General features: G+C 43.3%; 2 protein-coding genes across 3 annotated transcripts in view; both read left to right on the forward strand.

The window, feature by feature from the left end:
• Positions 1-20,695, forward strand: part of LRMDA (leucine rich melanocyte differentiation associated) — a 1,590,166-nt gene that overhangs the window by 13,211 nt on the left and 1,556,260 nt on the right. The window lies entirely within an intron of this gene.
• Positions 1,437-4,019, forward strand: LOC123521810 (40S ribosomal protein S4-like). Its single transcript, XM_045291369.1, has 2 exons — positions 1,437-1,505; positions 3,537-4,019. The coding sequence occupies exons 1-2, from the start codon at positions 1,437-1,439 to the stop codon at positions 4,017-4,019; spliced, it is 552 nt and encodes a 183-aa protein (XP_045147304.1).

The raw sequence follows: 20,695 nt of genomic DNA on the forward strand, positions 1-20,695 counted from the left end.
ATATATGATGTTTACTGTGTTAGTCTGCGTTCCCAGAGAAGCAAAACCAGTGATGCTTATATAGGTATAAAAAGAGAGACATTTATATCAAGAAAATGGCTTCATACATACAGTTGTAGGTGGTAAGGGGGAGGCTTTCCATGACACATGCAGCTGCCAAGGCAGAAGATGCAGTAAACAGGAAAATGAAGCAGAAACATCACAGGCTGGTGGATGTCAGTAAATCAGGCCTGTGGCTGGTAAAGTTGAATGAATCCAAGGTTACCGGGCTCTTATGGTTCCCAGGTTGGCAATGGCTCCCAAGGTCGGCAGGCAATCTGATGGGCTGTTAACTCAAGAACTTGAGGTCGATGTAGAGAGTGTGGGATCCAGATGAGCAAGAAAAGTGAAGTTCTCCACATCTTTCGACTTAAATATCAAGCAGGCCATACCACTGAGGACACAGTGTCATGATCACTACCACGCTGACTGCCTGGCTCACAGCAATACTGTCATGGAGTTGATTATATTATGTTAGATCATATTAGGGGGAGGACTTAACTGACAAACCACTGAAAATCCTGGCCCAGACAAGTTGACACAAAACTTAATTATCACATTTACCACACATGTTTTATTGTGTGTTTCTCACATCAAACTAGAATTATTTTCCCATCATGATAAACATTTTACTGTACTACAACTTTTAATGCTTTCTTTTTTTAAATTTCAATTTATTATTACATACTGAAAGACCAAAAGACATATAACACTTCAAGAGGGTGACCCCAATGGTATAACACCTCTGAGATACACCCCAATACGAACAAACAAAAATACAGAAAATGCTGAAAACTAGATCAGGTCCAGCGTGCATCAGAGGGGGATCAACTGACAAAGATTTAACTGTTCAGGTTGGGCTTATGCCTGTGATCTTCTGTATCATCTCTCCAATGCATTGTTAGTAACCCCTTTCCGCCCATTCCTCAATTATGGATGGAGGGAGCTCACTGGAGACTTATTTCCTATGTAGTTCCTACAACTGCATCTTAACTGACTTCATGGTGTTGGATATTTATGTAGTTTCCAGGGTTTCACTGCTATAAATAACTATTATAAAACCTTAAAGGATTAACACATGGCTCCAACATTGGGCTCAAATATAGCAACCATTGTAAGACTGCTGTAGGACCAGGGAGTGTTTTGTTCTATTTTAATTAGTGTCGACACTAACTTGATGGCATGTACCACCACCACCTCCACCACCATCACCACCACCACCACCACCACCACTACCACCACCACCATTGGTACCTTTGTAATATTCTGTGGTATGTCTCTGATTACTGGTAGTTGTTTGACATAAATATTAAACTGATAAGAACAGGTACATTTGATCTTAGCCTAAAGGTTGAGAAGTTATCGTTTAAGACAAAAACATAGCGATGAAATCGTCAATGGGCTACGATACAGATATCAGGTTGCTTTCTAAGGGTGTGCCTTTGAAACCAGGAATGGAGTCCCTGGTAGGGCAAGCAGCTCATGTGTTCTGTAGCTACAAGAGAGGTTGGGGGTTTGTGTCCGCCCAGATGTGTCTTAGAAGAGAGCCTGGAGATGTATTTCTGAAAAGAAAATTTGGTGACTGAAAACTGTACAGCCCAGCTCTACATGGGATACACGGAGTTGCCGTGAATCAATGTTATGGCATTTGGTTTCTTTTTTTTCCTTATACTACCAAAAAGAGTATTTGAATATCCATTGTTTCCAAACTCTTGCTTAGGTTGTTTTTGAGGTTTTTATTATGGTACCTTTACTTTGCTGACTCTTAAAGATAATCACATCTTTTAGCCAATAGGGGTTCCTGCATCTCAAAGCAAAGAAGGCTTTTTAATGAGCTGCTTTATTTTGCTTGCCTTCTCCTTTTGCTGGGGGAGGGCAGAGTTCTCTCCGGTGGCCCCACTCCTTTCAGAGCCCTGAGGGTTTGAGTCGGTTGCTACTTTAGCTTGTTGAACACAGCAGGCAGAGCAGAGCTCCCTTGGCACACGGTGATAAATATGCTCATGTCAGTCTGACAATAAAAGCAAAAAGGTTTAATTGATCTATGGCAACAGAACACTTACATTTTAAAAATTAAATTATTTGCAGTTGCATCTTCTTTAGCATCTCTCTGATAAATGCCCTGGGTTGGTGGGTGGAGGAGGGTGGGGTATCTGTTTGCTTGCTTGGGAGAAAATTTCTTAGGTAGAAAATGCGTGTTGCCTGCATAGTTTTAATAAGTATGGAAATGAAGAATTGGAGAGTCCAGTAAAGTGGTTCTACCCTCTCCCCCTGGCAGCAGGCAGTGAGGCAGACAGCCTGGTGCACTGTCAACATTTCTTGAAATATAGACACACTACACTTCCTGTTTCTCTTTGATGACCTCCAGACAAAGTGACCTTTTACTTGCTGCTCAGTTGGAAAGATGAGCAATTTAATAAAAATAAGGATTTGAGACTAGACTATATTGACTAGACTAGAGTATAATCCCACTTCTTTTCAAATCCACCAATTGTTTGACTTTAGGCCCATTGTCGAAAAAAAGTTTAGAAACCGTGTGCATAGTTGTCTCACAGATTATCTGGCACATAGTAGGTCTTCACTGAGCACAGCTATTGTTATTGCTTAGAATGAGTTAAGTTCTACCCAAGCTAAGAGCTCAAGTTTGATGCTCCATAGGGCCATTTCTATGTCTGGTAGTTATTGGGACTCCCCATAAATACTCAAGACTTACTCTCTTGCTAACACATCACGGTGTTTGCACAAGTCTCCATTCTCTGGTATAACTTTTGGACAAACTTTAGAAGCCAGTGTGTGATTTGCCGTTTTCTTGCTTACCTGCTATGTAATTATTATTCTCTTTCTGACTATAACTAGAGAGGAGAACCCTCTATTGATCTATAATGGACATAAATTGTGAATGAAAAACTCTTTGTTATAAGATTTGGGAGTTGTTTATTTTTATTTTATTTTATTTTTTTTAATTTTTTCCGAGCAGTATTTTATTGTTTTTTAAATTTTCTAAGTTTTATTGGCATGTAATTCACATACCATACAATCCAATAGTTCAATCAGAAGTAACTACTTAAAAAAAGTATGCTAAAAATTTTTTTTAAAAGGGGGGAAAAAAAGCTTTATTTGTTATTGTAGAGATCTCTTCATTCACTCCACCTCGAGATCATTTCACCCACTGCTCTGTTTGGCAGCCAGTCTCTTGTCTCTCTCTTCAGCAATGGTGAGGCGGATACCTTTCCCTCGGGGAAGAGAAATCCAGGGTTTGTTGCCTTTTCCAATAACGAAAATGTTGGAAAGCCGGGTGGCAAAGCTATTGCCATGGGCATCTTTCACATGAACCACATCAAAAGAGCCAGGGTGTTTCTCTCTATTAGTGATCACACCAATTCTTCCCAGGTTAGCACCTCCGGTCACCATGCACATGTTGCCTGTGTCGAACTTGATGAAATCAGTAATCTTTCCGGTCTCCAAATCAATCTGAACGGTGTCATTCACCTTGATGAGAGGATCAGGATAGCGGATGGTGTGACAAACTCACTGGTGTGTTTGCTCCTCGACCATCCACTGGTCCCCACAAGCTGAGAGAATGTCTCCCGCTGATCATTTTCTTAAGAAATAGACTTAAGTATGCTCTGACTGGAGATGAAGTTAAAAAAATTTGCATGCAGCGGTTCATTAAGATTGATGGCAAGGTCCAAACTGATATAACCTACCCTGCTGGCTTTATGGATGTCATCGCCGTTGACAAGACCGGAGAGAATTTCCGTCTGATCTATGACACCAAGGGTCGCTTTGCTGTTCATCGTATTACACCTGAGGAGGCGAAGTACAAGTTGTGCAAAGTAAGAAAGATCTTTGTGGGCACAAAAGGAATCCCTCACCTGGTGACACACGATGCTCGCACCATCCGCTATCCTGATCCTCTCATCAAGGTGAATGACACCGTTCAGATTGGGAGTTGTTTATTAATACACTGTAACCTAGCATAGCTGACAGAAATACCTTACTTTTCAAACGACCCCCTATATTCCATAAGCCAAGCCACTCATCCTCCCTATGCTTTTCATTGCTGTCTGCTGGATGCATCCAATCAAAGAACAGAAGCCGCTGCATCAAGTTGATTCGGATACAGTCAGTGACCCTACAGACTGGACACCTCTACGGGAGCACATACCTTCATCTTTCTCCTGTGGGTGTGAGTGGCTGCCTTTATGATTGGTGACCAACAATGCCATCAGAGCTCCTTCTGGTTCATATCCCAGTGGGACTGAGAAAGAAAGAAAATGCCCTACCCAGACTCGTAGGAGAACACCTTAAAGAGAACGCTCTGTTGGAGTAGGTCATCGTGGAACAGAACGCTTGCAGTCAGGAGCCTTGTTTGACCTTGTTTGTAGCTCTCACCTGTAGTAGCCTGACTCGGAGAACACCCCGATGCTGTGAAGAGGAGGCTACAGAGCTCATGTCAATAAGCACTGAGAGAAAAGTGATGGCAGGGAAGATCGGCCTTAGAAAGGTCAACTATTAATGAATTTTCAATCTACTTCCAGAGCATTTATAAATCCGGAATGATTCCAAGAAGACAGGGTCCCATGTCCATTTGGAAATAATTTTTGCTTTAAGCCAGGCAATGCTATAAAAACATCTTTTGTTCCAAGAATATCATCGTCCCTTTTAGGGTCTCCAGCTTCCAATAGGCCATGCAGTCAACAGGTCAAATGGAAAATGACCTGGCAGGTTCGATTTAATGTCTCAGTAGATTTCCCTCTGTACAGCTTTTTCTGGTGTGACCTCCATGGCTGTGGAATCAAGGATAGTTTGACTAAATAAGGCAGGGAAGACGATAAAGGATGTCTTGACTTGCTTCCTGGAGTTCTACCCTTTCACCAGAGAGAATGAGAAGTTGAGCGACATTGGTAATAACTGGGCAGGGGGAGTAGTTGTGGGGGTGGGGGTGGCGTGTTGAGAAAGTTGTCTAAATGGCTGAAGAAGCTTTCTGGGGCTCAGTTTTTTTCATACACGTGAATGGTCACCATAACTTGCATTATAAACAAGAAAGTGCTTCCATAAAATTTTCTCTATGAAAGCATTGCCTCTAGGGTAGGACGTGCTCAGGTTTTTTAGTAACACCGTTTATCCTACCCCCCCCCCCCCCCCCCCCCCCCCCCCCCCCCCCCCCCCAGTTTTCCTCCTCTCACTCACTGAAAACTCATGGCCATTGAGTGGATGCCGACTCATAAGTGACCCTATAGGACAGGCTAGAACTGCGCCTGTGGGTTTCTCCCAAGAAGCGGCTCGTGGTTTTGAATTGCTGATCTTGCATATGGTAGCTCAACACATAACCATCATGCAACCAAGTCTCCCCTTTCCTCCTCTAGAATCTTGGAGTTTCTTTTCTTTTCTTTGTAAAGATTTCCCCTGAGCTGTTTGGACTCGGTGCTCTTCGGTTCCATCCTCTTGCTCTGCCCTGCTCTCTGTTCTGAAGACACCACCACCACCACCCCACCACCCCGCCCCCGCCTATTGGAAGACAGTCGGTTGGAAGCAGCTGCAATCTAGGGGAGGGGAGAGCCCTGAAGAGTTTCATTCTTTCAGCTTTTCTGCTCACTGTACTTCTGGGAGAACCTTGCTGTCACAGTGAGGTGGGGAGCCCTCCACTGGCCTTTGTTGGATGAGGCCAGGGCTGCCAAATCTCTTGCAGGGCATGGAAGAGCTTCCGAGAAAAGTGACTTTTTCCTTAAACTGTCCGGACCCTGTTGAGAAAGACTCAGGAGTCCCATTACAGAGTGTTTCTCTTGACAAGTTTCACGACAAAGCAGCCTGGCAAAGGTGTACAGCGTGGATTGGCTCCATTGGCCAAGGGGCACAGGGACAGGAAGTTAAACAAATGACATCAGTCCTTTATTATCCAAAAAATAGTATCAACATTTTATTAATAATATTTTAAACACTTTAATATTTTAATTAAATTTAACCGATAATATTTTACCAATATTTATCGATAATATTTTAATTAATAATATATTATTAATTAAAATTATTAATAAAAGTCAACTAATATTACCGAGCCCAGACTCTTTGCCAGGGAGTCTCTAGGTGGCGCAAACAGTAATGTGCTTGGAAGTAATTAAGTGGTTGCAAGTTGAAGTCCACCTAGAGGTGCCTTGGAAGAAAAGCTAGCAGTCTACTTCTGAAAAATCACCCACTGAAAGTCACAATTGGGGTCACCAAGAGTCAGAGTCAGGATCAACTTGATGGTAACTGCTTTTCCCCCCTCTTTCTTTCTATATGCCAAGGCTGTGCCGAGCGTTGTAAATACATGCTTTTGTTCTCCCAAGAGCATGTTGAGAACAGTCCTCGTAGCCCACCAAACGGAATGTCCAGCGAGGCAGAGTAATGTGCCCAGGACCACACGATGGTTACATGGGAGTGCTGGGTTTGGGCGACGCAGGCGGTCTGTGACTCTTTAGGGTGTGCACGGTTGCTTTCTTTGGGCAGGCAAATGAACGGCCACGTCCTCGCCTGACTTTCCTTGTGGGGAACGAACGCTTTCGTTTTCAAAAGTCAGTAAATGCCTCCGGAAGTCACCGAAGAGGAGCCACAGGGGATCCCGTAGCCTGGGGTTCGCAATTACGGTGTGTCCCCTGCAAGCCAGTCTTGGTTTGGAAAGTTTGGCGAAGTCTGAACTGGCCTGGAGGTGGGGTTTCCACCCTCTTGCCTCTGCTCTTGGGCTGTAAGTCAGGATGCAGATTAGGGGGCCTCTGTCCGGAGAAATGGCTCCGCAATTGCTGTGGCCAAACTGTTGACGGCCCCAGCTGTGGCCTGGGGTCTGGAGACCGATGACGGCATGTGCGGATTTTGAGTCTGAAGGGAGAGCAAAGGGTGGAGATATGTACACATGGGCACTTGTGCACGAACCCACTCACGGGAACGCACCCGCCGTCGGGAGAGCCTCTTTCCTCGTCTCCCCAGGAGCTGCAGTGTTGATTTCAGCTGCTGCCGCTCCTTTAAGATGGAAGGGGCGTGATCATGCTTTTTGCTGGGTATCTGTGTTTAATTGCAGGGATATAATCACTACAAATTCCCCCTGCTCCAGAGACTTTCCTAATAAAAGATCTCTTCCATCCCAGCTGCCTTCTCTTGCCCTTCGTCTCCCTCCCTGCCCCAATCACTGCCACAGCACAAGGTCACTTAGGGTTTTAAATGAGACACACACACACATGTTCAGGTTTCATTTAGAGTTAAAAAGAAACACCAAACCCAAACACATAGTTCCTCCAGGTCCATCATTATGGGGATCAGTTATGTGCCCCCACCTCTGCACCAACTCCCCCAAGCCCCTCTCTGAGTTTATACAGAACCCACATTTTCAGTCTCCTGGGCGTCTGCTTCTTCTCTTATCCTGAAGCAATAAGAAATGAGTAAAACAGGGAAAATCAACCAAAGAGGTTCTTAAAAAAAAAATCCCCAACCATTCTTAAGATAAGTCTTATTAAAAACAATTGGCTGGGAGGGCAGAAGAGGGGTGTGAACCCCCCCACAGCCCATTTTCCTGCAGCTGGAGACCTGTTTTAAGAAAATGTGCTATTGTTAAAACTTTTTCCTTGATGGATTTATTTATAAGGTAGAGAAATATTTTCCCCGTAATTGGGTAACTCTTAATAGTAGCAATTGCATATTTATCAGTGTGAGGGGCTGTTATTAATGTAACTGTCAGGCCCAAACACATTTCTGCATTAAATCCATTTAGTATGTGCATTATTCTGACGGGAATGTCACGGGACATCAAAGCCCCGTAGGCATGGAGAGCTCAGTGCCCTGCTGCGGCTGCCGAACAGGCCCTTGATCAATAAATGTAACATGTTAATGCAGAGCAAATAGAATAAAAGATTTCTTTGACAAGACATGAAAAATCACCTTGTGACAGCTGGCATGTGATGCCGTTTCTGGGGAGACACTCGCAAAGTTGATCTGACAAGTAAAGAGGAGAGATGATGGTTGTAAGGTGCTTTTGTTTCAAACTTCTTTCTTGACCTGTCAGGTTTTGAAGGCGCCTCAATGGCTCTTTTTTGTCATGTGAAAATTGTAGTCTTAGGTAGTTATGAAGCAGTTATCTCTTCTCAAATTGTGAATGCTGCTGTTTAATTGATTCACTTAGCATTTGAAACTGTCACGCATTAATAATTGCGAAATCCTGTAGATACCGCACTAGTGTGTCATGCTTAAATGTGTAGTTATCAGAAAATTAATATCCTTAATGAACCGGTGCTTTCAAACTAACATTGCATGAAATCTCTTTTGCCCTTTCATTTGCTGAAGCTACATCCGCCAGTTTGCCGAATTCACCTCTCGACAGTTTGCTTTCTTGATGCCCGACAAATGCCAGCTTTGCTGTGGTTACATCGGTGCTCAATGACAATAAATATAGTAATTATACCGGAGTTAGTAATTAACATAATTGTAGTCAATTACGACAAATACAGTGCAGAGCTAAATAAATGAGAGGGGAGAAATTAGCAGGCTAATTGATTTATCTGTACTTGGCTTTCTATTACAGCTGGCAGGGATGCTCTCCTTGGGGTGGGGGTAGGTGGGAGGGAGGAGGAAAAAGCCCCACAAGGATTGTTTACAAATAACTGATTCTGTTTTGAAGTTGCTTTGTCTTTTGATTTATGATGCTTCATCCCACCCCTGCCCCCACCCTCTGCTCACAAGGGGGAAAAAGGCATGAGAAAGAGAGAATTTAAATGTCATGGGAACATTTTGTTAATTTAGCTACAGCAAGCTGCAGCTAAGGTGAAATGGGGCTTAGCTCTCACGAAGGCTAGAGGAATTAGACTTTTTTCTTCTCAGCTATGGCTCTGGTAAAGAAAAGGCTCTTTTGGTTTCATTTTGTTTGCTGGGAAAAGGAAGGGTGTGTTCTAAGTCTCGACCAGTAAAGTTGTGCTTCCTGGGTAGTTCATTTGGGGGGTCTACATGTGTGTTGGTTTGCTCAATTCTGTGCTGCTGGCGTGGCTAAGAAGTGGGCATGTTTTACGTGGTTCCGTCCCACTTGGTCTGATTCTGCTGTCTTCCTTTGGGGCCTAGGGAATAGACAGGAGTGGCTGGTGTTCTAGAGAGGACGCTGTGAGGAGGGCTCCGTGCAGACCCCTGCACATGTCTGCTTCCTGGCCACAGTCAAAGCTGCCCGAGGTTGTGGGCTCTGACACTTTTCAGGCTGCCTGGAAAGTTTCTGTGGGGGCTCAGTGCCCATTTGTTTGGAGCTGGTTCGTTCTGTGCTGCCTGGAGCTCTGGTAAAGGGCGTTTATCTTGCATCTCTGTTCTTTGTTCACCCTTTTCAACTGACTGCTGCTCATGCAGAGGAAGGAGAACTTGTGTGTGCTTTGAGATTTCTTGGGGAAGAGGGGGAGCGCATTATAGCCCTGCTTTTTCTCACAACTTTTAGAACATATATATAAAATTTTCTCTTGAAACAGGATGGGGTTTGGAGGCCAGAATGTTTAGCTAGTGAGATGCTTAAAATCTCAACCTCATCTGACTCCAGGTAAAACCCAATGCCTTTGAGACATGACTTTTCAGAAAAACAGCACCCGGTGCCCGGTGTCCATTCTCAACCTCACACATCAGGGTATTATCCTGAACGTTCAGCAGTTTAGTACACCAAAACTGTATCCCAGAGTGTTTTATTTAGTTCTTCTCCCTGGAGATTTCATCGGGTACATTGCTAGTCTGACATGAGGGGAGTCAGATACAGCAATTTTCATTCTACACATTGCATGTGATCAGGCATGACCTTGTGCGGAATTCAGTTTTTCTTCACTTTGAAATGCTACCAGCTCTTTAGAACACCAGGATGCACTAGGACAGTGCTTCTGTGGTCATCCGTTATATGTACATCATTTGGAAATCAATTCTGATATGAAATATTTATAGACAAGGAACTATTTAAATTATTTAAAGTTTATAGACATAATGGTCTTTCAGATGAGGTCTTAAATTATTTTAGTCTATAGCGTGGACTTCCTTAGAAGAAAAAACTTTCTTAGGGTTGGGTTGGGGTGGTGGTGCGGCAGGGAAGTTCAGCCTAGTGTAGTTTGATATGAGTTAAAGGGAAATTGGATGAGTTAGGGGTATACCTCTGTTTACCAAAAGAGATGCTTTTTATGTATTGTTGTATACCTCCAGAGGTGTATGTGTGTGTGTGCTGTGCATGTGTGCACAAGTGAGAGGATGGTGGTGATTTTGTTAGGGGTGGAATGAATGACTACACGGGAAGAACAAGTTTTCTATTGGCCACTGTCCACATGTGACCTTTGCAGTAGTGTCATCACTGTCTGCGATCTCCACCTGGATTCTGGCTTTGCTTTCATGCTCCATCTTTTCTCCTGGAAGGCCCTCAGATGGGGGTGGGGTCAGGGGTGGGAGGCAGGAAGCCTGTTTTCACACTAATTTACTTTATAATCAAAGTTTGCTAATTAGCTTTATATTATTCCCATACTAAAGAAATTACAACATGGAGATAATTTAGATGTATTCTTTTCAGATAAAATGTGGTTTGCAGTGACAGCATTTTTCTAAGATTGTTTTCTGTGCCTTTAAGACATATAATACTCTAGATGTTTCAATATGTGGCTTATCAGATATTTTGTTCCTCTGAAATTCTAATAACCTTTCTTTCTTTCTTTTACATTTGATCAGCACCATTTCTGTTGATTGGAATATGAAGGGGTTTCAAAAAGTTTATAGGAAAATGGAATTAAAAGGTAAAGGAATGTTTCCCTTAACATTTTGAAGCCCCTCATATTAACATGACTTTGGCAGGTTGATGGAGCAGCAGGTGAGAGGGATGAGGTAGGTTACACGTTTTTTGCTGTCCCCCTTCTGAGAAGCTGGTTGAGTGAACACTCACATGTCAGTCTGGGAGAGAATCTATTGGAATTAGCTGGTGGGTGTTGTTTTTATCCCAGTGATTTGTTTTCCATAATGTATTTTCTGTCCCTTTTGATTCTGTCAGTGAGGTAGCTTGCTTCCTCAGGGTTCAGCGCCTCCTAAGAGTAGCCAGTGATTCAGGAAGGAGAGAATCGGGTGGGCAAAAGGCCTTTACTTGTACTGATGGTTGGATCCTGGGTCTGCTTTGTTGGCCATTTTTAATTCCTCCCCAATGCTTGAAGTGAATTAACATGATAGAAAGCTAATTAGCCTTCCAGGTGTAATTAAAGATACTAAACTAATATAATGAATTCTGTTTTTTGAGCCTGGGCTTGGATGACAAAAATTAACCTGACCTGGATCCTGGAAATGTCTCTGGAAGGTCGTTTAGTCTGTTGTTCTGCCACGAGGAGTGCTGCCTTTGTGCCCACCGTGACGTGAAGCCCAGGAAGAATAGCTACGAGAGATAAACTTGACCATCTGCTTGAAGGTTTCTCTCACCTTCTTCCTTTTTTGCTGGTGGGTGGATGTCAGGTCTGGGGTGACACAATTTTGGAGCAAGCCAGCAGACTTAGAGAATATGCTCTCACTAAAGATAAGCTGGAAAGACCAGTCATCTTCCCAGCTGCCACGTACAATTGTATCCCTCCATGGAGGCGCTTCTGGGCAAGATGGCCTGTCTTTATTGACTTTTTAATGGATATTATAGCTATGAACACTCTGGGCAATAAGCTAACATTCAGCACAATAGAGAGAGAGAGTTCTCAGGCTAACATTCTTTCCTTTAAAGCCATCTAGAGTCATCTTCTAGGGCCAATTACTTCCATTCTTGGTATGCTGGTCCTGTCCTATCATTGTTGTTGGGTCCCATGAAGTTGGCTACAGCCCACAGTGGCCACATGCACAGCAGAATGAAGCACTGCATATGCTCCTGAGCCAGGCTTCCACCATGCCCGAGCCCAGTGATGCAGCCACGGTGTCAATCCATTCTGTGGGGGGCCTTCCTCTATTACACTTTACCAAGCATGATGTCCTTCTCCAGGGCCTGGTCTCTCAGGATAATATGCCCAAAGAATGTAAGAAGAAACCTTGCCATCCATGCTTCCAAGGAGCACATTGACTGCACTTCTTCCAGCACAGATCAGTTTGTCCTTTGAGCAGTCTATGATATTTTCAGTTTCTTCTCCAGCACCACAATTCAAATGCATTGATTCTTCTTTGGTATCCCTTACTCAATGTCCAACTTCCACATGCACGTAAGGCAATGGACGATGCCATGGGTTGGGTTAGGCACATCTTAGTCCTCTTCTGTTCATTATAGACATATCAATATTCAGTACGTTCTGGGTTCCCCAGCACCCAGAACTTACAGATGTTATGTTTTCCCCTTGAGAAACTTTCACAATCAATGTGAAGCTAAGATCAACACAGAGGAAATTACTAGAGAATATGAGATTACTATCGAATTCTTTAAGTAGACACAAGGAACTCTAGTTTGGTGACGGGACATTGCTTGCTCTCAGGGAAGCTGGTTTGTTCTTTTTTCATTAGTGGGAAGTTTGCAGGAGTTGCATGTGGAGAGGACGTGTCTCATTGAGTCAAGGAGAGCAGTGAATTGACCCAGGCGAGCAGGGGTGGCTCTAGGCAGATCTCCTGAGACACCCACAGGGCATAGAAGGGAGGACTTTTTCAAAGGAAACTCGTGAAAATATTGGGGGTTACTGGGTCAAGATTTCTAGTTTGGGTTAAAGCTTGCATAGTGTTGGGAATTGGGGACCAGGCCTGTCCTTAGTGGAGATGGTCAGCCTCTGATTAGTATGTCCTCAAGGGTTTGTGGGAACCTAGGGGGAGAAAACACGGGCATAGAATAAGCTTCTTCTCAAGCATGTAGATAAAAGCCTTCCTGCTTTGTGGAGTGTGTGTGTGTGTGTGTGTGTGTGTGTGTGTGTGTGTGTAGAGTGTTCTGGGACATATAAGGGGGGACCCCTCAAAACTGGAATTGTGCTGGGTGGAACAGAGCTTTCATAGTATGCATTTTTCCTGGTAGGCGAGCATTGAGCAACTTGCTCTGAGTTAGTGCACCCAGTGGCATCACCTGGGAAGCTTTTCTCTGTTCACAGTGAATTTTTTCATAAAAGCAATTTCACTAGAACCTCATTTTTTTGTGATGGCCAATTGAAGAGAACAACGTTCATCTGTGAAATTTTGTTTCCTGCTTGGGAAAAATGCCACAGAAACTGTTGTGATGGTGAACACAGCTTACAAGGACAGTGCTCTGGGGAAAAAAAAAACTCATTTCAAAAAAGGTGAAATGTTGATTGATGACAAATCTCATTTTGGATTTCCATCAACTTCCTGAGTGGATGACAATATTGACTCATAGTGCATTTGGAGTTCGTTCCACCAGGCCAGACTGTCAGTCAAGCTTTCTACTTAGAGGTTCTGAAAAGACTGTGTAACAGTGTGTGGCAAAAAAGGCCTGGTTTGTGGCAGACGGGAGACTGGTTTTGCCACCAGGACAATACATCTGCTCACACAGCCATCTCAGTGCACCAACTTTTGGCAAAAGCCAGCATGCACCTTACTCACCTGACCTCGCACCATGGGACTTTTTTGCTTCCACAAATGAAGAGGAACATGAAGACAGTGATTTGAGGACATAGAAGAGGCGAAGGAAAACGAGGGAGGTGCTGTCAGCCATCCAAACAGATGAGTTTGAAAAATGTTCCAAAGAAATAAATTGCAGATTTGACAAATATCCGAAGTGTAATGGGAAGTACTTGAAGGTGATGAGTTGTTTTGTAACAAAATTAAATACATAGCTTTGAGGAAAAAAAAATCCAGATTTTTTGGGTACCCTCTTGTAGAAGTGAGGTGGTAGGAAAAGTGATCAGCCAGAGCTTTTTGGGGGGAGGCTTGTGTGGACTGGGGGAGGCATACATTCTCTCACTCTCAAGCCTTTTGCTTGCAATGACAGGCATGTGGGGAAAACAATTAACTTCTGGTGGATGGAGGGCAACCCTTTCTCAGGCTAAGCAGAGCCTGCATGTTGGCCTTGACATGTATATGTGGCAATTACACTGTTAAAAGGGTCATGGCTAATGCAGTTTCTTCATGACCTCTGCCACCAGCAAGGTTCTGTTAGTCTTTGAAACAAGAACCAAGACTTGAAAGCTTATCTTTTAGAAACTTTGTTTCTTGTTACTCCTCTGCGCTGCAGCACCTCTGTTAGAGCTGCAGCTTGGGGTGCCATTGTTCCCTGACAGAATCCTCCCCAGCCAAGTTCACTCCTGTTGAGTGATTTTGACTTATACGGACACTATAGGACGGAGTAGAACTGCCCCATAGGATCCCCAAATCGGTAAATATTATGGAAACAGAACTGCCATATCTCTGGCCTGTGGATCAGCTGGTGAGTTAGAATCATTGGGAACTTTAACAGCTATGCCCCCAGGGCTCCTTCTCTGGGAGACTATATGTGTTATTGGTTTGGTAACGGCTTTGGGGGCTTTGCAGCAATTCCCCTCCCATTGGAATGTACACCTTACAGGATGAGGTAACAACTATTCTTTCAGCATAGCACAGCACATTGTACCTACTTCTCTGTTGGATGACACTGTGCAAGCTGGAGGAGAAATTATTGGCTGGGTGGTAGGATTCTCACCTTCCATGCCAGTGACTTTGACTTGGTGCCTGGCTCCTGCATCCCTTGAGCAGCCACCATCTGTCCACCAAGGGGAGGTTATGTGCTGCTATGACCCTGAGCCAATTCCAGCAAAACTCCCACACTAAGACAGACTAGAAAGAAAGGTTTGGCAAGTGATCAAAGGGATGGTATAGGACTGGGCAGTATTTCATTTCTTTGTGCTTGCTGCTGTGAGTCAGTACTGGCTCAATAAAAGGCAACAATATAACAAGTTATTCATGACAGTTCACCACGCTATTGCCTTGAACCTTCACAATGGCTCTATGAGGTTTTTACTCCCCTTTTATACAGACACTGAGACTTAGATTGCAACTTGACTAATGTAACATAGGATGTGTCAAAGTCAGGCCTCGCCCCCATTCCCTTCACCACAATGCCATGATCACCTGTGATATCCACAAACTAGGCTTCGTAGAACCACGCAGAAGGAACCTTGGGGGTGCATTGATTTAATAGTTTTCAACATTATTGTTCTATCAGCAGAATCCTTATCAAACAAAATTTGTTATTAAAAGCCCATCATGCAGTAGAAATGTTTTAATATTTACTTTATACAAACCAGCAAAAACAATGAGGCTACTCAGATGAAGAGTGGATTCGATACTGAGGAGAGGCATAAAATACAGTTTTATACAGTCCCTGTGTTCAGATGATTTTCGAATTTCCTTTTGAGGGTACGATATCTAAATGCTTATTTCACGGTGTTAAGTAGTTACAAATGCTAACAGTTATTTTTCATAAACTTTACCTTGCAATGTTAGGATACTCCTAAAATTACTTTGAGACCTGCACAAAATGAGTTGCACGAAGTAAGTTAATTTGTTAGCCCAAGATATATATCCTTCAGTGTGCTAAAATTTGGTGTGTAACATACTTGAAAGTGCATACTTAAAAAAAAATTTATTGGGGGCTCTTACAGCTCTTATCACAACCCATCCATCTATCCATTGTGTCAAGCACATGTGTACATATGTTGTCATTATCATTTTCAAAACATTTTCTTTTTACTTGAGCCTTTAGTAACAGTTCATTCCCCCCAACCCCCCCCACCCCCGTCCCACTCCTCCCTCATGAACCCTTAATTATTTATAAATTATTATATTTTTCATGTCTTACGCTGACCACTGTTGTTCATCCTCCTGGGAGGAGGTTATATGTCGATCATTGTGATCAGTTCCCCTTTTCTCCACCCACCTTCCCCCTACCTTCCTGGTATTGTTACTCTCATTATTGGTTCCAAGGAGGTTATATGTCCTGGATTCCCTGTGTTTCTAGCTCTTATCTGTACCAGTGAACATGCTCTGGTCTAGCCAGATTTGAAAGGTAGAATTAGGTCATGATAGTGGGGGGGAGGAAGCATTAAAGAACTAGAGGATAGTTGTATGTTTCATCGGTGCTATACTGCACCCCGACTGGCTCGTCTCTTCCTTGTGACCCTTCTGTGAGGGGATGCCCAATTGTCTACAGATGGGCTCTTCACTCCACCCTCCCCCTCATTCACATCAATATGATTTTTTGTTCTGGGACTTTGATGCCTGATACCTGATCCCATTAATACCTCATGATCACACAGGCTGGTGTGCTTCTCCCATGTGGGATTTGTTGCTTCTCAGCTAGATGGCCGCTTGTTTATCTCCAAGCCTTTAGGACACAAGATATAGGACACCACTATGTCTTTTGATAGCTGGGCACCATCAGCTTTTTTCATCACATTTGCATATGCACCTATTTTGTCTTTAGTGATCATGTCGGGAAGGTGAGCATCAAAGAATGTCAGGTTATTAGAACAAAGTGCTTTTGCACTGAGGGAGTAGAGGCCCAATGTCTATCTGCTATCTTAATACTGAACATATAAATGTATGTACATAGATCTATTTCCCAATCATTATAAAAAATATATTTACATACGTACATGCCTGTATTTAGAACTCTATAAATGCTCTTTGCCTCCTACTTCTTTCCTCTATTTCCCTTTACTTTCCTCTTGTCCTACTAGTATCATGTTTGACCTTCTTTTGGCTCTCAGTAATTCCTCTTGGCTGCATTGCACTTGATCAAGCCCCATCAGGCATCCTATGCCCTCCTCACCATCAATTTTAGATCACTTGCTGTTCCCTTGTCCCAGGGTTTGTTAGCATTCTCTTACTTTCCCCTGCCACCCCACCTCCCATGTGCCCCTGGAACTGTTGGTCCAATTGATTTCTCCTTTAGATCTTTCATCCTAACTATCTTATCTAGATAAATATGCAAAAACAATAATAGCCACAAAAGCAAAACAAAGTTACAACAAAACAAACAAACAACAACAACAAACCAACAACAAAAAAGAAAAGGTGAGGAATAGTTCCAGGTCTGTTTGTTGACCTTTATGAGTGTTTTCCGGTGGAGTCTGATGGGATGTCATGCCCTGGCCCCAAAGTCTATTTTTAGTATTCTTCGGGGACCTTGGGGACCTCATTGCTTTGCTCCCCTTGCTGCTCAGTTGCACACCCTTAGCGTTTCACCCCAGTGTGGTGGGGGTCAGATCGGGCACAATTTCTGCACTGTGCCTCCAGTGTTGTCCAAAGTAGCACTATGGGTCAGTGAGGGATGTTGTGTCTCCTGGTGGGCCAGCCCTATGGTCCTGTCAGTGCATTGGCTGCTCTGAGCAGGAATATCGTCCCTGGGGCTTGGTGGACCACGACGTGTTCTACTATCTCTCTCTCTCCTTCCCTCTTAGTTTGCTCCTGTGTGCCCTGATCAGACATATTCCTCTCCCTGAGCTGTAGCTTCAGTGCTGTCCTCTATAGTGCATTCTCCTTGGGGTGGGGAGTGTGTGTGTGTGTGTGTGTGTGTGTGTGTGTCCATGTAGCTTGGATTGGGCTGTCCCTACAGACCTCTCTCTCTCTCTCTCTTATTTTTTTGCTGTTTCATGCCAGTATGTTGCATTCATGTCTTGGCACACTGGATTGAAGCCTGGTCCCTCTCTCCCTCTCCTGTGGAGATCTAAACAATACCCTCCCCTTGGGTGGGTTAGTTCCCTGTTCCCCAGAGACCCATGTCTTTTTTCTTTTTCTTTACCCCTCCTTTTTAGTTGGCTGCCATATGCATCCCTGTTTTGGGTCTGGCCTCTGCCATTGTACGAAAGTGCATACTGTTTTTAAATTATAATGTAAAAAATGGTTAGGGTAGTTAAAAATTAAAACTCTGAAGCCCCTTGGGGTCTCCTGGGGTTCCATGCACACAGTTTGAAGCACAGTGGCTCCACATCTTCTTTTAAGGAAATCGAGGCTCACATAGCATAAATGGTAGCTAGGTGTCAGAGAAAATGAAGTTAGGCCAGAGGAACTTTTATTTTTGAAATTTGTTTTGCAGGCTTTTTTCCCCCTGGTTACTAGAGTAACTTTATAGAAATGTTTCTTTGTTATAAAATAACAAGTACAGAAAAATATGGAGAAAGAAATAAAAATAACCCATAATCATATTCCCCAAACCAAACGACTCATAGCAACACTATTAACTTTTGAGTATATATATATATATATATATATATATATATATATATATATATGCATATATTTACAAAATTGGAGTTAGGCAGTATATATATGCATTTTGTATATATATGCATATATTTACAAAATTGGAGTTAGGCAGTATATAAAGTCTTATATCTGATTTTCTCTCATATTGTATCATGGCATCCAGTTTTCTTGAATGTGTATTTGAATGTGTATTTTTTCCTCCACATATGAAATAGTTTTTATTGAGTCAATTCTGATCCATGGCGTCCCCATGTGTGTTGGAGTAGAATCCGTGCTCCATAGGGCTTTCAGGGATGTGGAAAACAGAAGGATTTCTTCCAAGTTGTCTCCCCCAAATATATGCCAAACTTAGCTGCTTGCGAATGACTATACACTTGGAGGTCATCAGAACTAAATCAGGGGTTATCCTCCCTAAGGGTTATCAGCCATCTAGAGCCAGCAGTCACCACTGTTTATCCCACAACAAGTAGGACCCACTCCCTTCTGATAAGGATAGTAGTTGTCTATTTCCTTGTAGGAGACCCTAGAGAGGTCAAGCCCACCCAAGGGTGACCAAGGTTAGGCCGCCATCATGAATCTAGGGTCCACCCTTCTTGTCACATATTTACCTCTAGTTCCACCCCTTCCTATCATGTGTACATCCCTAGCTCATCCCCTTCCTCTGATGTGTATTCCTATTGTACTGACCCTTCCTGTGACATGTGGTTACCTGCAATCATGCCCCCCCCTGAAGTAGTTATAATGCTTGGTTAGCAATAAATGGGGTGCCCCAGCCTCCTGCTGGGTCCTCGAGCATCCTGCCAAGTCTCTGCCCCACCTCTCCTTGGCCCATGCTGTGCGTGGACCTGGCTGGTAAGATCATGGCTATCAGGAGGTGAGCATGCTACTATGAAATGTGTCTGACTCCATTATTTGACTCTTCTATCTCTCATGCTCTCGACGATTTTATTATAATATATTTATATGTCTGAACCGTACAATTGCGTCTATCAAACCTGCGGTTAGTGGTGGTGGGCTGGCACCCCACCGCCCTCCAACCACACAGGGACTTTTTATTTTTCTTTCCTGGAAGATCACCAAGCCTTTTTCCCTCCACACCTCTGGGGAGGCTCGGTCCCCTTTCCTGTTACTCAGCGTGCTGTTCGTGTCACCCAGAGACTTCATTTCTCTTTAGCTAGATGAACCTTAATTTACTCAGCTCTTATTGGTTAACACATACATTATTTTCCATTTACCTTCATAAGAGATGCTGGGGTGAACCTCCTTGTCTATAGATCATTGCTTTATGGTTTTCAAAGTTTACCCAAAATAATTTTACAAAGAGTGAAATTTCTGTATCCAAGGTCAGCCAGTAAGGAAAAAGTCTTTCCATGAACCCCTTATCCAATCGTTCCTTTACTTCCCACATGGATATCTAGGTTTGAAATTTCCTTCTGTGTAGGAAATGAAAAGCCAAATGGGAACTTAATGGAAAGACTCATCTTGACCATCTTGACACAAACCTGTCCATTTTTCTTCTTTATAGGTAGAATGCTTGTGTATGCCACAAACAACACACGGATTTCGAACTCACTGTCCTCGAGTCAATGCTGACAGTGACCCCACAGGGCAGGATAGAACTTGCCCTTGTGGGTTTCTGAGATTGTAATGCACTCTTGAGAAGAGTAGACAGCCGCATCGTTCTCCCTCAGAATTGTTGATGTGCACGCTTACAGGTTCAAATGCAGATAAACTAGCAGGCATACAGAATACCTTGAAGGCCAGCAGAACTGTGGGAGAAGAAAACTGTTCTTTACTCCATCCTGGTCACTCAAAGAATCTGAATGAAAGTCCCCCTGGCCACTCCTAGGACTGGATTTCTTCAGGCGCCCTGAGGAAAGCCCTTTGCCTAAGGCGTCAGGTGGGGTTTCCTAGGGGAGCAGGCAGACCCCAAACCATTTTCAGCTTTTCCTTCACTGATGCAACCTTTTAAGCTTACCTACATTTACCTGCAATGGCAATCGTTTTGCATTTTAATGACAAATCAAGTACGCTAACTTGCATTTGAAACGAAAGTGCCTTAAATGTCTCTGGCTGTCAGAGTGAGATGGTAGGAGCTTGATGAAAAGCGAACAAAGAAGACAAAGTATGAAGCCTGGATACAGTGCAAAATGAAATAAAACCTTGTATGGCCTGTCAGGGGTGTCAGTTGATATTCATATCTAAAGCACATTATAGCATTACTTTGCAGCTCATAGCTTACTCATCTGTCTTTTTTAATTCATCACATTCGAGCCCACATCTTTTAAGTCTCGTGTGTCAACAATGGAAGAAATCTGTTAATTGACAAATGAGTGTCACAAATGTGAATTGGTGCCTTTACATCCGAGGCAGGTGCAGTCTCTTTTGTTTTTTGTTGGATCTATTATTGGCATAAGCCAGTGTAAGACATCTGTCTTTGTCAGAATGAGAAATGACAGGCCTTCTTGGCTGTCATTGTCTTAGTGCATGCTCATTCTACGAGATACTG

This window comes from Echinops telfairi, unplaced genomic scaffold (assembly GCF_000313985.2).
Source record: "Echinops telfairi isolate 266 unplaced genomic scaffold, ASM31398v2 ScPeMD7_70;HRSCAF=299, whole genome shotgun sequence".
In the NCBI taxonomy this organism is placed as follows: domain Eukaryota; kingdom Metazoa; phylum Chordata; class Mammalia; order Afrosoricida; family Tenrecidae; genus Echinops; species Echinops telfairi.